The sequence below is a fragment of the Gracilinanus agilis genome, chromosome 6 (assembly GCF_016433145.1).
Source record: "Gracilinanus agilis isolate LMUSP501 chromosome 6, AgileGrace, whole genome shotgun sequence".
In the NCBI taxonomy this organism is placed as follows: domain Eukaryota; kingdom Metazoa; phylum Chordata; class Mammalia; order Didelphimorphia; family Didelphidae; genus Gracilinanus; species Gracilinanus agilis.
This window is the reverse complement of record NC_058135.1, coordinates 166,680,586-166,696,290: the sequence shown is the minus strand read 5'-3', so window position 1 is coordinate 166,696,290 and position 15,705 is coordinate 166,680,586. Positions and strand designations below refer to the sequence as shown.

General features: G+C 33.2%; 1 protein-coding gene across 1 annotated transcript in view; it reads right to left on the bottom strand.

Moving 5' to 3' along the window:
• The window catches only part of FRYL (FRY like transcription coactivator), a 163,030-nt gene that overhangs the window by 105,944 nt on the left and 41,381 nt on the right, over positions 1 to 15,705 (bottom strand). The window contains exons 11-14 of the mRNA XM_044680887.1: positions 11,764 to 11,867; positions 11,256 to 11,364; positions 9,756 to 9,842; positions 4,409 to 4,580 (exon numbers count right to left, since the gene is read on the bottom strand). Of these exons, the coding sequence (XP_044536822.1) occupies positions 4,409 to 4,580; positions 9,756 to 9,842; positions 11,256 to 11,364; positions 11,764 to 11,867 (472 nt within the window). The remainder of the gene's footprint in view (positions 1 to 4,408; positions 4,581 to 9,755; positions 9,843 to 11,255; positions 11,365 to 11,763; positions 11,868 to 15,705) is intronic.

Here is a 15,705-nt window from a genome sequence, read left to right as displayed (position 1 = left end):
GTTCTGCTCCTTTCACTCTGCATCAATTCCTGGAGGTCATTCCAGGCAATTTTTCTTAACATAATTTTTTTTTACCTTTATGATTTATCTTATTAATTCAAGGTTAGTATTAATGAATCACAATAATCAAATACTGTTGTTTATATTCTGACAAAACAATTTTACATTTGGAATGTACATTACAAAATTCACATTTGATTGTCTATGAATTTAAGTACAATCAACTTTCAATACCAGGTTGGCTTCCTTCTGCCACTCAGAAGAATTCCACCACAGTATTAGTTCTGGATATTCAAAAATTGTTCACTAAGTTTAATACTGGCAAAAAAAATGTTGCTACTATCAAAAACAAATAATTTAAATGATCAATCTTTTACATCTATTACTTTCAAGATTACTGATTTATCCTAGTTGTTTTGTTGACATCTTAAACAACTCAGTACTAACAATAATTAATCCATATACTTAGAGCTCTACTGTAATCTTGTCTGTTACTTTGCATCCAGTGAAGCCCGACACCCAGAATCCTGACCATCTCTGCAGTTTTTTGGAAGTCAATCAGTAAGGTATATGTAAAAATATAAGTGCTATTAACTCCTAATACAGAATTAAGCAAGGAAGGAAGAATGGTGAAATTAGATAGGGTCTTATTTGAATCATGTCTTAACAATATGACTTTTTAAAAAATAAAGTACCAGAATGTTAGATGAGACTATTTTCAAAGTTAACTGTAAAAACTCATTATAAAAACAAATCTTTCCCTCTATGAAATGCAATTTTGGATTACCCACACCAGTGTTCTATTACAGTCTTAACAATAAACAAGAATTGACAATACAGATGCTCATTGGATTATTTGCCATTTCATTTGCTTGTCATAACATCTGATCATTACTAGAGATAAGGAAGTCATTATATGAACATTACTAAAAAAAATATAATTAACAAAACAGTCCTTCAATCTCAACACTTCCTTACATAAAGATTTAAAAGAACAAGTTCTGAACATCAGAGTTCTGGAAATGGAAGGGGCCTTAAGGCTATGCAGTCAAGCTACTTAATAGTAAAGATGAAGTCACTGAGCCCTATGGAAGCTAAGAGATTGGCCCAAGGTCACAGCCATACATAAAGAGCAGAATCAGAATTCAAATCTGCATTCTCCACGTCCAAGTTCAGCACAGATCCTGCTGCCTATGCAGCTTCTCTCAAACCTAATAGAGGTATTAGAAAGGTTGAGTGAAAACCAGATTCCCTGGCAATTGTAAGAAATCAGCACCAGATATAGTGATCACAATTTATAAAGAACCAAATTGCAAAAAGCCATGGCATAGGGACAGTTAGGTGGCTGGGTAGATAGAGTGCCAAACTAGGAATTGGGAGAACTGAATTCAAATCTGGCCTCAGACATTTCCTAGCTGTGTCACTTGAGACAAGTCACTTAATCCTAATCACCTGCCATTGAGTGTGTGTGTGCGTGCGTATGTGTGTTTTTAACCCTTACCTTCTATCTTAGAGTCAATACTACATATTGTTTCCAAGGCAGAAGAGTGGCAATGTGGGTTAAGTGACTTGCCCAAGGTCACACAACTAGGAAGTGTCTGAGGCCAAATTTGAACACAGGACCTCCTTTCTCTAAGCTTGGCTCTCAATCCACTGAGCCACCCTGCTGCCTCCCTCCCACCCCCACCCCCACCCCCCGGCCATTCTGTCTTAGAACCGATGTTAAGACAGAAAAAAGGCAAGGATTTTAGAAGACAGAAAAAAAATAGCAGGGTATGACATTCAAAGATGCGCAATGGTTATTCAGCTCAAGAACCAGAAAATAATTGTTTATAATACATATTTTATATAAAATATTAAATATATATATGTAAATGCTTAATAAAATTGTCTATGTGCCATGAACTGTATTGTTACAGAATGGAAAGAAAGCAGACAACATTCTTGCCCTTAAAGGTTATATAACCTAGTAGAAAAAATAAGTTATGAGACTAGATACAAAATGGAAAATGAGTGAAAAGGAGAGGTCTTATAAAATATTATGAGAAAAAGCTGGGTCTGGAAGGGAAGAGAAGGATTTACTAAGAAATGGAAAAAGAAAATTCTGGACATAGTACATTGCATCAGTGGCAAGACAAGGAAGAAGGATTCATTCTGAATATGGGAAATAGAATAGAGAGACAGAGAGGAAAGGACAGGATAAGAAGAACTGGTAAGAGATACAAGACAGCTGGACTATGGGATCATAAAGAAAAAGCTATAAAGGCAAATAAAGATTATGAATCCCCATTGGAGATCTTTGAGAAGATTGACATTAACAGAGCAGGGCATATAGAAGAGCTATAATTAGTTAACTGTAAAGTAAGAAAAAATGAGGTAGAAAAAATAAGAGATAAAAAAACAGGAAAGCATCCTAACAATACAAAAGTAAAAAGGGAAAGGATGTTTATGGAGAACTTTAAGTTTCTCAAAGGGTAATTAGGAAGAATCCACTTTTACTGTTCCCTCCATCTTAAATCTAATGTTAGGCAGGAAACAAACCGCTAATTTACTTTAAAGCCTGTACAATGTGATTTTGGTTATCAGAGTCATAATTAGTCAAAGTGCAAACTAAAATCTGGGAACAACAATACTGAAATTATGGAAGTATTTCCTTAGAATTTTTCCTGATTAAAAATAATCTAATGTAATTAAATTTCTTTAAAAAATAAACTTATTCAGAGTAAGCAGAAGACAGATTATGGGGCAGTATCATTATGTAGGATGAAGGTTACCAGTTCAGCCTTAAACAATGAAGCCCTGAAGAACTGAGAAAGCACTATAAGAATTCAAAAGGCAAATTTGACCTAAATGACTTTAGGATTGGTACTGGCCAGGCAGGGATTGGTTCTGACTCACAAAAGAGCTGAACAAACTCTACGCTATAAGTTATACTGACAAAAATATCTTTAAGAATCCTCTTGTAGAGAAAAGTTATTTAGAGGTTATAATACAGCAGAGAACAAGCAGATGGTAATACCAACTCAGCAAATAGGAGTTCTGTGTCAAACAGAGGGCACTAATAAACTAGAGAAGACAGCCCAGTAATAACATCAACAGATCAGATGATAACACCTCTCAAAAGATGTTTCAGGTGAAATGCAAATCAAAACAGTTCTCTCTCTAACAAATTCAACATAAAATTCAATGCAAAAGTATACCTCTATGTATATAGGGAGGGATTTTTTTCCATTTGTTATGTACCTAACTATTCTGTTCAGTTAAATTACTTTGCTTTGAGTCAATATGTTCTCTTGTTTGGTCTGGAAAAAAAAATACTGGCAAAGGGTTTTTGAGCTGTAGCTTTAAAAAGATGTTTACCCCAAGGGTGTGATCTGAACCTGAATATATCTTTCAAGAACTCATCCTTCAAATGTTTTACATGATTGCACATGTAAAATCTATACAAGATTGCTTACCATCTCAGCACGGGGTAGGTATTGGGAGGGAGCAAGGGAGAGCATTCATGACTGAAAATTCTTTGAAAAATCTTGGAAACTGTTTTTACATGCAACTAGGGAAAAATAAAATAAATATATGAAGAAAAAAAGAACCCATGTTTCAGGAAGTCTGAACTAAAATTTACACTCTGTCATGCAAATCTTTAGGTAAAAACAGGAAAATAAAATCAAGTGATTACTTTTCTTTATGGTTAAAAATAATGACAGCTAAAAATAGCAGGGAGAAAAAAAGATCTGTAAAGAAAAGGTATTTTAGATGGAAGCATGCTTTCTTATTACCAATCAACTATAAAGAATGAGTTCTGCATTTGCATGGAATGGCAGAAAAAGTGCTGGCCTAGGAATCAGGAGACCTGAGTGCCAGTCACTGCTTGAAAGAGTCACTTAACCTCTTTGGGTCTCAGTTTTCTTATCTATAAAATAAAGGCAAGAATGAAAGATAAGGGGAGTTTGGTTCTTTCCTTAGAGGTAGTGTTCAATAGATAAAAAAAACAGTCAAAAGGAGTAGGCAGGAAATAAAAACGTGTTGCTTTTTTAAATGGAAGTTTTAAAATTGTGAATCCTACCCAGGAGTAACTTCACCATCTAACGATTAGATAAGAGATTGTACCTGGGAAAAATATATTCTCTTCAAGAGTGGGGAAAAAATGTGATAGGAATTACATAAGGATATATAGAACTAAAAGGACTATGATATCCAAAAAGTATAGATGAAATTTATCTTTCACAAAAAAATATTTATCCCAATTCAATAGCTGTTTGAAATGACACATTAACTCAACTGTTCGTTATTTCAAAGTATACATAAAAAACGTAAACAGACTTGTAATGACAAAATTCTAAAATTATGATTAAAACAGTAAAATGCATTAAAATCAACTCATTATTACAGATACATTAATACTAACCTATGACTTTTGCTTCTTCATCTGTCAAAGTTTTATTAAGAAAAATTTTCTTTACACGAAGAGTGTTTCCTGAGGGAAGAATAACTCCTGTTGTTGGCATTGGCGGCTCACCATCTTTCTGCTGCAAACTGTCTGCTATCACAAGGAAGACTCTGAGACCAATGTTCATTCTCTTCAGAGAAAAGTGAAAAAATTAGAGCCTGCACTGCAACAAAATTATCTTTTCTACTAATTAACATGAGTTTTATAAAAGCAATGTTAAATCATATAAGTGACCAGGAAAAATTTTTTGGTTCATCTTTTATAGCCTTTCCATCCAATTCTGAACTCAAAATATGAGCCAGAAAGTATTTTTGAGGTGTAAAAGGTACCAGTTGCCATTGTACTATATTTTATGTGGGGAAAAACAGACTCTATTTACTAGCTTATCAGAGAAAAAGGGTCATAGCTCATTCTGGCCTCTATTTTCTAGTTTTGGATTGTTAAGAAAATATCCCAATAAAGAAGTATCCTATAATAAAAGGAATTTGGCAGAAAGTGTTGCCCATCTTCAGTAAAACTCTTATTTCCACCAAAGTCTAGGTTATTACTAATGCTAGATTAAATTTAAAAATATAAGGGCCAATGTCTCTGGAGGGACAGTCACAAAGAGGCTGTCAGACTGAAAGTAAAGATGTTACTGGATGTAGAGGGGCTAAGCACCTCTGCTGTCATTATGAGACCATGAAAGATAATTTTAGCTTCCTGTTGTCCCAAAGGATACTTTTTTGTGTGTGTTCTAACTAGTCTGGTAGATTTAGTGTTCTCTCTCACCTAGTTATTTTATATGTTAAATTATAATCAATTTTCAAAACATTTCATTTATCAGTCTTTCATTGAAATCAAATGATTTTTTAAAATATTAAAGTAGAGAATAAAAAAAAATACCACACATCACAAAAACTGAACTATGCCTTCCAGATTAAAAATATACATTCTGACTACTTCAATTCATAAAATACTATTTAGAAAACACAATTAAAGTAAAGACATTAATACATTATTATTTCTTTTAAATCATTAGTGCTTATATATACATACACATGCACATGCACCCACATGCATATATACATACATATATATGTCACTATGAAGTTGTAATAACTACATCTTTATTTTCCTTTATGTCAATCATTTCAAATACTCTCCCTACTCTACAACTCAAGAATATAAGTAACCAACTCTTTATGCAACTACTGGCTTCACTTGAGGTCCCCTTTTACTTAGACTCATCCCCTAAAAATATATTAAAATCATCAGCTTCTTTATTTCAAGGCATGGAGAGGGAAAAGAATCCTTCTACTGATACCTTCACAGTTAAAATTTTTCTCACAAAATTGATACACAAAAAATTCAGTTGTCAAAAAATGTGTAATTAACACACATAAAATCTAGATCAGATTATGTGCCATCCTCAGGAGTGGGGGAGGCAGGAAGGGAGTGAAAAAGAGAGGGTCAGAAGAAGGAAAAGAATTTAGAACTCAAAATAAAAATTTTAAAAACTGTTTTTAAATGTAGTAAGAGAAAAAAAATTTAATGTGTAATTAAATTTCTCTAATCTTTTCTTAATATTTTACTCTTCACATTTTTGCAAAGAGTAGAATCTAAAAAACCTCAGTATTTGTAGGAAAGCTTTCTTTCAGTACTCTACTAGGTATCCACATAACAGTGTATAACACATGTTAGCTGGTTCAGCTGTTCTTCCAATCTTTGTTTTCTTTAAGTGCTACTTCTACTTTCTCATATAGCATATCAGTAATTAGGAAGTTAGGGTCAAATATAATGTGTACACAGTTATTGATACAGGAGAGAATATATTACAAAGAAATCTTTTTCAATTTTTCACGTGTTTTTTGTCCTCTTTTCAATTTAAATGCTTTTTGGAAGATGTGGCTAACCAGAGTCTTTTACCATACTTTTGGTAAGCCTGTTTGTCCCTCCACAAATTCCATCTATTTCATGAGAGAATATTACTTATAATTTTTCATCACCTTTCCCCATAGAATTTTACAAAAGAATTTAAATGGAACCAGAGTTCAATCTGGCTTCCATACCTCTTTTCTTGTCAAAGAGATTACATATTTACTTCTTTGCTGTAAATAAATGCTTGTTGCCTGATTGAGTCAGTTTCTAGAGTTATTTGGTCTCTTTGTTATGGCAATCAATTCATTTCAATTAAACATCTTTTTAAAATGGTGCCAATGTCTATTCTGTTACTTTTCTGAATATTTTATTGATTTAAAAAATTATTATCACTTATCAATGGCATCAAGAGAACCCTCCCTTATAACAAAGGAGTGTAGTTAAGTGAGATAAATCTACACAATGGTCAATTTTGACAAATACATCATTTCACAGTTAAAGTCTATCACCATTCTATTCGGGAGTAGGAAGCTTTAGAACTCTCACATCAAAGTTTATCATACACAAATGAGAATTATAATATCCCTTCAAAGTTATTTGCTTTTATGTGACTATAGTTATTATGCAGGTTTTTTAAATTTTGATCTTCATTAATTCATATGGCTCTTGTCATATTCTTTGAATGTTAATATTAGGTTCTTGTGAAATTATTCTAATATACTTAATTCCTTTATGTTAATATGCCACAATTTTATCAGATCCATTCAAGTGCAGCAATATGCACTTAATTCCTAGAAGAGTGGGACAAATTCCCAACTCCACAAACAAGTGCATTAGTAAACTAATCTTCCTAGCTCCTGATATTATCTTTTTTCCTTCATTTTTCTGAATTGGCAGTATGTTATAAACAGGTCAATCTGAAGTCACTTTAATAGGATACACTATTATCTTTTTCTTATTACTTGCTATTGTCCTTTGTTCTAACAAGACAGTTGGTTCGGAATGACTACCTCATTAGTAGGTCAGTTCCTGTTTGTTAAAAATATAGTCAATTACTTTTCTAGGATGATATTTGGTGTTTGCTCTGCCCGGTATTTTTCAACTCTTTCTTTAATAAAGTATTTATTGGTATGTAGGTATGAGAATTTTATGTAGCTTTCAAGACTCTCTTAATCCTACCCCATATTTTTCAACATCTTCCTTTGTACCCACAATGTTTTCACAATCAATGATTTCATAAGGAAGGTCTTATCGAGCTTGTAAAATTTCTATTTTTTCAACCTTTTGAATAGCTGTTGATACATAGGCCACAATAACATTCACAAGGTGGCCATTTTTACAAATATTTATCCATAACACTACTATGTGAGATAATCAACTACCTCATAGAACGATGTTACTCGTTTCCTGGGATTATAGGAGAAAAAGCATCTATGCAAACTGTTTTATTTGCCTACCCAAGGAAAGTCAGGGAGTCATCGTTCCACTTAAGACAACTTCCTTTTGTCTTTTGGTTCCAAGAACCTTTTCCAGGCTTTTGGCTGTTTAACATTCTTTTATCAATGTTTCAGATTTGCAATGTCTCAGAATGGCTCAGAAGACCTGCTCAACAAATTTATAGGGAACCCCATCTGAGAATGACCACAAAGTCAGGACAGGTCACAAAACTAGGCTGAATCTATTAAGATCAAATTCAAGAGGGATAAATAAAAAACCTTAAACTTCTTTTTTAAAAAATCAACTATATAAGTACAGGTTGAGGAGGCATGATTTGACAGCAATTAATTTGAAAAAGATTTAGTTTTTGTGGGTTTCAAATTCAATGTGAGTTAGCAGAGACATGTGGTAGCCAAGAAAGCTAAATTAATCTTGGACTACTTAAATAAGACACAGCCCAAAGACAGGTTTTTAGAACTGATAGAACTTCAGTTTGCTTCTCTGAATAGCTCTTATCTATATTGAGATCTGGCTGACACAGTTTCAGAAGGACAATGATGAGCTGGAAAGTAGTGAGAAGAGGGCAATCAGAATGGCAAAGGACCTTGAGTATCTGAGGAATCTGCAGATAGTCTGAAGAACAAAAGACAAGGGGCAACACTGATAGATACCTTCAAGTATTTGAAAATCTGCCAACTGTTGGCAGCATTAGATTTGCTATTTTATACCCCAAAGTAAAGAAAAAAGAGCAAGTATTTAAGTATAAAATGTAAAGAAGTCAATTTAAGTTTGATGTTAGGAAAACCTTGCTAATAATTAGAGCTGAATAAAAAGGACTACCATGAGAATTGGTAGGATCCTCCTACCTGAAGGTCTTCAAGCTAAGAACGAATACTTTTTGGGTATTTTATAGTGAGGATTTCTTTGGGGATGGAGATGTACTTGAGAGCATCTTTTCCGATTCTCAAAAGCCTATGATTTTGCAGTTTTATTTACATAGGATATATCAGGAATGAAATACCATATTTGGTTAATTAGGTAAATTTTTGTCATTCATGGTACCAGCAATTTAATGTTGATTGACAGCCTATACAGGGTGATTCTTCACATTCTTTGTCCCTTTTCCCAGCACTCTGCTACTGTTGTTGCAGAATTAGAATGATTTGGTCATTTTGCAATTTTTGTTTATTTCATTAGAAGTTACAACCAAGAATATATAAACTAGTGCCAACCAATTGGTCATATTTAGCAAGGCTCCAAATAAGAAAACATGCAGTCTGTTGTTGAGGTGGCATTCAAAGTATTTCTGCCATGGCAGAATCTGTAATAGCTTGTACTCTGCTGAATTAGCCTTTAGGAAGCCATACTACAATGAAGCATTACAATAGGACTTATGTGGATTATATATTAAAAATTTATGCTATATTATATATTAGTGTTTCTTGAGCAAACCCTTGATAAGGCATGAGAAAATGAGAGTAAACTGGCAAATGTTATAAAATGTTGGGAAATGCACTGAAATACAGTAATGGCAGATACAAGGAGAACACATATAAAGTAATTAGATGACTTCTATCCTGAGATTGGCAGACAAGTATTATTTCCATCAATCCCAAATTGGGCATTTCCAGCTTCTTTACCCTAGACCACTGAATCATCTCTCTTTGAGAAGAGCAGGTAATTATCAGCAAAGATTATCTTTTCATTACATATGAGGGGCTGTTTTTAAACCATTACATCCTTTGCCATAACACTGTATTTTGGGGAAGGGATGGAAAAGGAAAATGGATTTATTTCCAGGATAAGCGATAGCATATAGTCAAAAGGGAAATCTTTACCTGCCTAAACAAATAGTTTGAGAACCGATCATATCAAGGTTTTTCAGATATCTAGTCAATAGTTTGTTTCAACATGTTTTTTTTAAAGTAAGTATGCAAGTTTGTTCTTTTGTGAAAAGATATTAAATGTTTAAAAAGCACAAAGTTGCAAAAACATCAGATCCTTTTACCTCTGGATTAATGGTGAAGGTTTTAGTAGATTTTCCAACACTGAGAAGGTCAAATATTATTTCTTTCATTGCAAAATCCAAACGTTCCTAGAAGAAACATACTTCCATGACATTATATTGAGGAACACCTTAGCTAGTGAAAAATACAAATCCATAAGCAATTATTAATTTTGAATCTGCTAAGTATTAAGTACTATGCTAAATATGAAGTACTAGATGCCATAGAGGATAAAAATTATAAAATATACTCAGTTCCTCGTTTTAAAAGAACAAGCTATTTAGAGTAAGAAGACAAAAACATGAAAAAGTTAAATAATAACACAAACCAACAATGCAAGAACTGTTGCAGGCAGTCAATAAATGTAAAATTTAAGGGACAGACTGATTATTTTAAATGCAGAGTAGAGTAAGATCATTGTGTGATATGCTTGCATGGGAAGGTTTTATGGAATTTGAAATGCAGTGGGATTTGGAGAGGCAGACAAGAGGAACAAAGGATTATGACAGAAGAAAATGCATAATCTAGGGAGAGTAAAAGGCCAATCTGATGAAAACAGGATCATATAGGAGAATAGTGGGAGATAAGAATGGAGAGAAAGATACAGTCAAACAGTACAGAATCTATAATGACAAGGTAAAAAGTCTGGACTTCTATGAAACATGAAACCACAGGAGTTTGTTTGTTTGTTTGTTTTTAGAAAGAGAATGAGTTGAGATATATGAACTGAATATGGGAGAACAACCAGTAAGAAACATATTATGGTAGCCTAAGTGAGAAATAATGAGGAGAGGAAAAAGAAAGGAAGAAATGGGAAAAACAATGGTATATTTAGAAATGTAATTTGAGGGGGGATATCAAAGGCGAAACACAATTTGTTTTTATTAATATGACTGAAAACTTAATTGTCATCATAATCCTTTTATTTCTATGTTCTAGTTAATTAAAAATACCTACTACGGGGGGCAGCTGGGTAGCTCAGTGGATTGAGAGCCAGGCCTAGAGACGGGAGGTCCTAGGTTCAAATCTGGCCTCAGACACTTCCCAGCTGTGTGATCCTGGGCAAGTCACTTGACCCCCATTGCCTACCCTTACCACTCTTCTGCCTTGGAGCCAATACACAGTATTGACTTCAAGACGGAAGGTAAGGGTTTAAAAAAAAAAAAAAAATACCTACTACTCTGTCAAATCTAAAATAATTTCATTTAAGACCATATTTATTCTATCTTAATTCTAAAAAGAATAATTGTATTTTCTGGAATTACAGTATTAAATAAAGACTTAATCTATATCTCACAAAGATTTAAGCAAAATATATTATAATAATATCAAGATATTTTACATTCTGTATTTTACGGTTTCAAAAGTTTCATGAAATTTAACTATTCACCAATAACATCAACTTTTCATAGATTTTAGAAATTTCTTAAGTGAAAGAACTACTTACTATTGTCTATTATGTAGAAAACAAATATAAATGTGCTGTTTGATGATAAGCTTACCTGAGCAATGAATTGAATAATCTTGACAAATATATTAAGTGGTGTATCACGAGGGACTACGCTACGGGAGCCTTTTGGGAAAAGTGCTGATACTATGCTCATAAGACGACTATAAGAAAAAATAATTTACAAACAAATGAGATGATTAGTTGCTGTTGCAACAGTAAAATACATTAATCCTATTTTAAATAATTCTTTAAATTTCTTTTCTTAATAGTAAACAGTTTTATATTTTATCTTCACCATCCTTCTTAAAACATATATGTGAATCTTTAAGAATTGCACAGTACTTTCAGTACATTACTCCATTTTATTCTCAAAATAACCTTTTGTGATAATAGATATTGAGAGAGATGAATTTATTTGCTAAAGATCATAAAGTCTTTGGGTTTCTGAAGTAGTATCCAAATTCTAATCTTCATAAAGCTATTATTTTAAAAACTCTCTAAAGTAATTTTACTTTTTAATTTTTCTTGTTAAGTATATTATATTAAAAATTGGTACTCACCTCTGAGTTACAGTGTTGCTTTCACATTTTATTCTAATTACATAAACCCACAATAGTCTATACAGAGATTCCAGTGCAACCCGGGACATTTTGGGATCTTTATTCTGTTAAAAAAAACAAAAAACAACAAGGTATTATTTCTTTCAAAATTTATGCTTTTAAAAATAATTAAAATCCTTCAATTCCAAATCATTTTCTCAATAATTATTAATAAAATTAAGTTCCCCAACACAAATAATTTAAATTATTTCAAGTAAGAATAGTAAATTAATATTAATCTTATTTGACAGAATTTTTGGCAATTTCAAAACATCATTAAAAGTTATTTAGTAGATTTATTAATAGCTATGGGTGATCATGGCTTTGCCCAGGGCAATGAAATTAAGAGCATCAAAATTAACTCTTTAGAACTAAGTGAGCGGGAACTACTAATTAAAATAGGAAGCTACTAAATTGTTATTAATATATTTTTGTGAGTCTGTCAGTATCCAAAACTATATCATCAAAGCAAATATCCTCTCTATTGACATAGCTTGCTCCCCGACTATTCTTGCCTATTTTGTATGACTCCAGTCTAAATCTTCACCTAAGGTTGTTAAAGGGGGTCTGCTCAATGTGCTGTTAGCATTCCTCTCACTTATAAAAATACTTAAACTCAATCATTTTGGATGTGGATGTGGAGGTGGGGTGGGCAGGTGGTAGCCCATCATTCTCTTACTAATCAACCCTAGCAATTGAACTTCCTTTGTAACAAAGGAAAATAAAGCAAAAACACTCAAAAAGGCAACTACATTTGACAATTACATTCTGTTCTGAGAATTACACTGTTCTCTTTCTTATCCCTCAGTTTCTTTTGGCATCAAAAATGTCAACAACAGAACAAATAAGTTGCTTCTCCCTTGCTCATCACATGGCCAGCCTATCAACCTTTTTTGCTCATTTCTTTAATGATATCATTTATATTGCTTCCATTCAATCTCTTTTTGGGCAAGTTGCAACCTGCTCATGCTCACCACAAACCTTCTATTATCACCCACAAACTATTATTACCAGATCAACTGGAAGAATATCAACAGTAAAAAGATGAGCTTTTCTTTCATGGAGAAGCTTAGAAGTCTTTAAAAATAATGATAATTTCCCAAAGGCAAGCCAGGCTACTCTTCTATTCTTATATACTCTACTATTCTTCCTGTTCGATTTCAGTCCAATTAGTGTTAATTTACTGTCTCTTTGCAGTATCTATCCAATACAATCACACATACATATGTACATGCTATTTATACATACATATAACATGCATATATGTATATATACAGATGAATGTGAATGAATCCTATATTACTGTCTACTTACAATGTCTGTTCAACATAAACACACAGGCACACAAAATGCATGTGTACATATACACAGTACACATACACGTGTGCACACAAAACACATGTGTACATATACACATGTATATGTATAGAAAGTGAATGAGTCCTAGAAGTTATTCATCCAAATAAACCACAGGCATTGTTTACCTGGTTTTTACTGTGAATACTTAGGCTAAGTTCTTATTATACATCTCATTAAGAAAGCTACGATGTTCTGGGGTTTAATGAAACCAACACAATGTAATCCATAGACAAAAGCATTTGAAGGACCTCACCATCTTGAAAGAATCCATCCCTCAACTTGTATTCTGTGCTGGATCTCCACCAGTGGTGGAGTGGTGAACAACCTCTTTCTTATGCCTTGCTTGACATTAATGATCAGAGAGTAGTTGAACAAGGTTATCTCTGTGGTCATATCTTTCAAGAAAAATTTGTATAATTCTGACATATGTAAGCCAGATACCTTTTTGGAAGAAAGATTTTTAAAGTAGCTCTATCGAATCAAATGCTTTATTACAGTAATAAGCAATAAGCACAATGGACTCTTTTAATTGCTACATATTTCGATTATTTGATTAGAAAGCCTATCCTCTTTATCCTAATACTTTTGAAAAGGATACTTTCAATACTGGTGTGGATTAACCTAATAAAAATATAGATGGGAGATTAAACATATCGGTTGGTTGTTATTAACCCCTTTTTTGGTCAGTACTTTTGGTGTCTTTCACTATTTCAATTTCACTGTATATTGGCCACTTCCCTACTTCCAACAAACACATGTACGTCTGCCTCATCTTTGAATATTACTTGATAAAACGATATCTTCCAGCTATTATCTTTTTTTCCTCCTTCTATTCAAGCTGAATTCTTTGTGAAGGTCATTCACAATCAGTCAAAGAATTAATGGTGCTCACTAAGGAGAGAGTACTGTCAATTCTACTTTCATAATATCTCTAGCATAATCTCAAACATAAATGGTCTCTTCTGACAAAGCCACCATACTGCTTTTGGCCATTATCACCTCAATACTCACACTACTGCAATAGCCTGTTCATTGTTGTCTTGAATGTTGTTGATTGTACATCCTCTAGGACATCCTCCACTCACTTGTCAAACTGATCTTGGTAAAGAACAAGTATGACCATGACATTCATTAAAATCCAGGGGGGGTCCCTATTACCGACAGGTCAAATAGAAAATGCTGTTCCACAATTAATGCTCTTCAACATCTAACTCTTTTCTACCTTTCCTATGCTCCACTCCCTACCACATTCTCTGAGATCCACTGTCATTGGCCTTCAACTTTCAACTGATTTTTCACTGGTTGTGCATCATACTTAAAACTCTCTACCTCCCCCATGTCCATTTCCTAATTTCTCCAGCTTCCTTCAAAAGTCTCAATGAAAACTGCATCTTCAAGACCTTTCTTGATCCTCCTTAAGCGTAAATGCCAGCACCTTTCCTTTTTGATGATCTCCAATTTATCCTGTATATGGCCTGTTTGTGTATAGATGTCTACTTGTACATTGGCTCCTGAAGAGAAATTCTTTTGCTTTCTTTATACGTCCAGTACTTACTTAATCCAGTGCCTGGCTTGTTGACACATACTTCAAGGGGATCAAAGACAGAAAAGGACCACAGACACTAAAATATTTATAGCAGCACATTTTGTAGTGGCAAAGAATTAGAAAGTTGGCTCTCTTCAACTGAGGAAGGGTGGCACTGAATATTATGTAATAACACTGTTCTATAAAAACCACAAATATGAAGTATTCAGAGAAACACAGGAAGAATTACATGAACTGATGTACAATCTGGAAAACAATAGCTATTACTAAAAATATTTAAATGTAAAGTACAAGAAAAAATGAAACTGAATAATATATAATTATAATGACTTAGTTTGACCTCAGAGAAGAGTTGAAAAAATATAATTCCCTTCTCATCCCTGGAGAGATGAAATACTACAGATACTTAATGTTACATATACTGTCCAAGTGTTGGTTACTTTTACTGAACTGCTTTTTTAAATCTCACTTTGCTAAATTTTTTATTAAGGAATAATGATGCATTGAGGGAACAGGGGAGAGGAATCAACTCAGAAATTAATGTGATATATAAAAGGTATCAATAAAAAATAAAAGGCAGGTAGGTGGTACAGAATCTAGAATGCCAGGCCTGGTGTCAGGAAGACCTATTCAAATCCAGCCTCAAGACATTTTCTAGCAGTGTGACCCCCCCCCCCCCCGGCAAATCACTTAATTCTGTTAACTCTATAAAATGAATTGTTTATTTCAGTTTCCTCATCTGTAAAATGAGCTGGAGAGGAAAATGGCAAACCATTCCAGTATCTTTGCCAAGAAACACACAAAAGACGTCATGAAGAATCAGACATGACTGAAAAACAACTAAATAAAAAAATTTAAAAGAAAAAGAAGAATCTATACATATCTTTTCTATCTTTCATCTTTTTGTTGCTCTCCAACTTTAGTGCTTAAAAATGCTCTTGGGATGGCTTTACTTAATTGGCTCCCTAAAAAATCTATTTCTCCCTGTTATATCATTC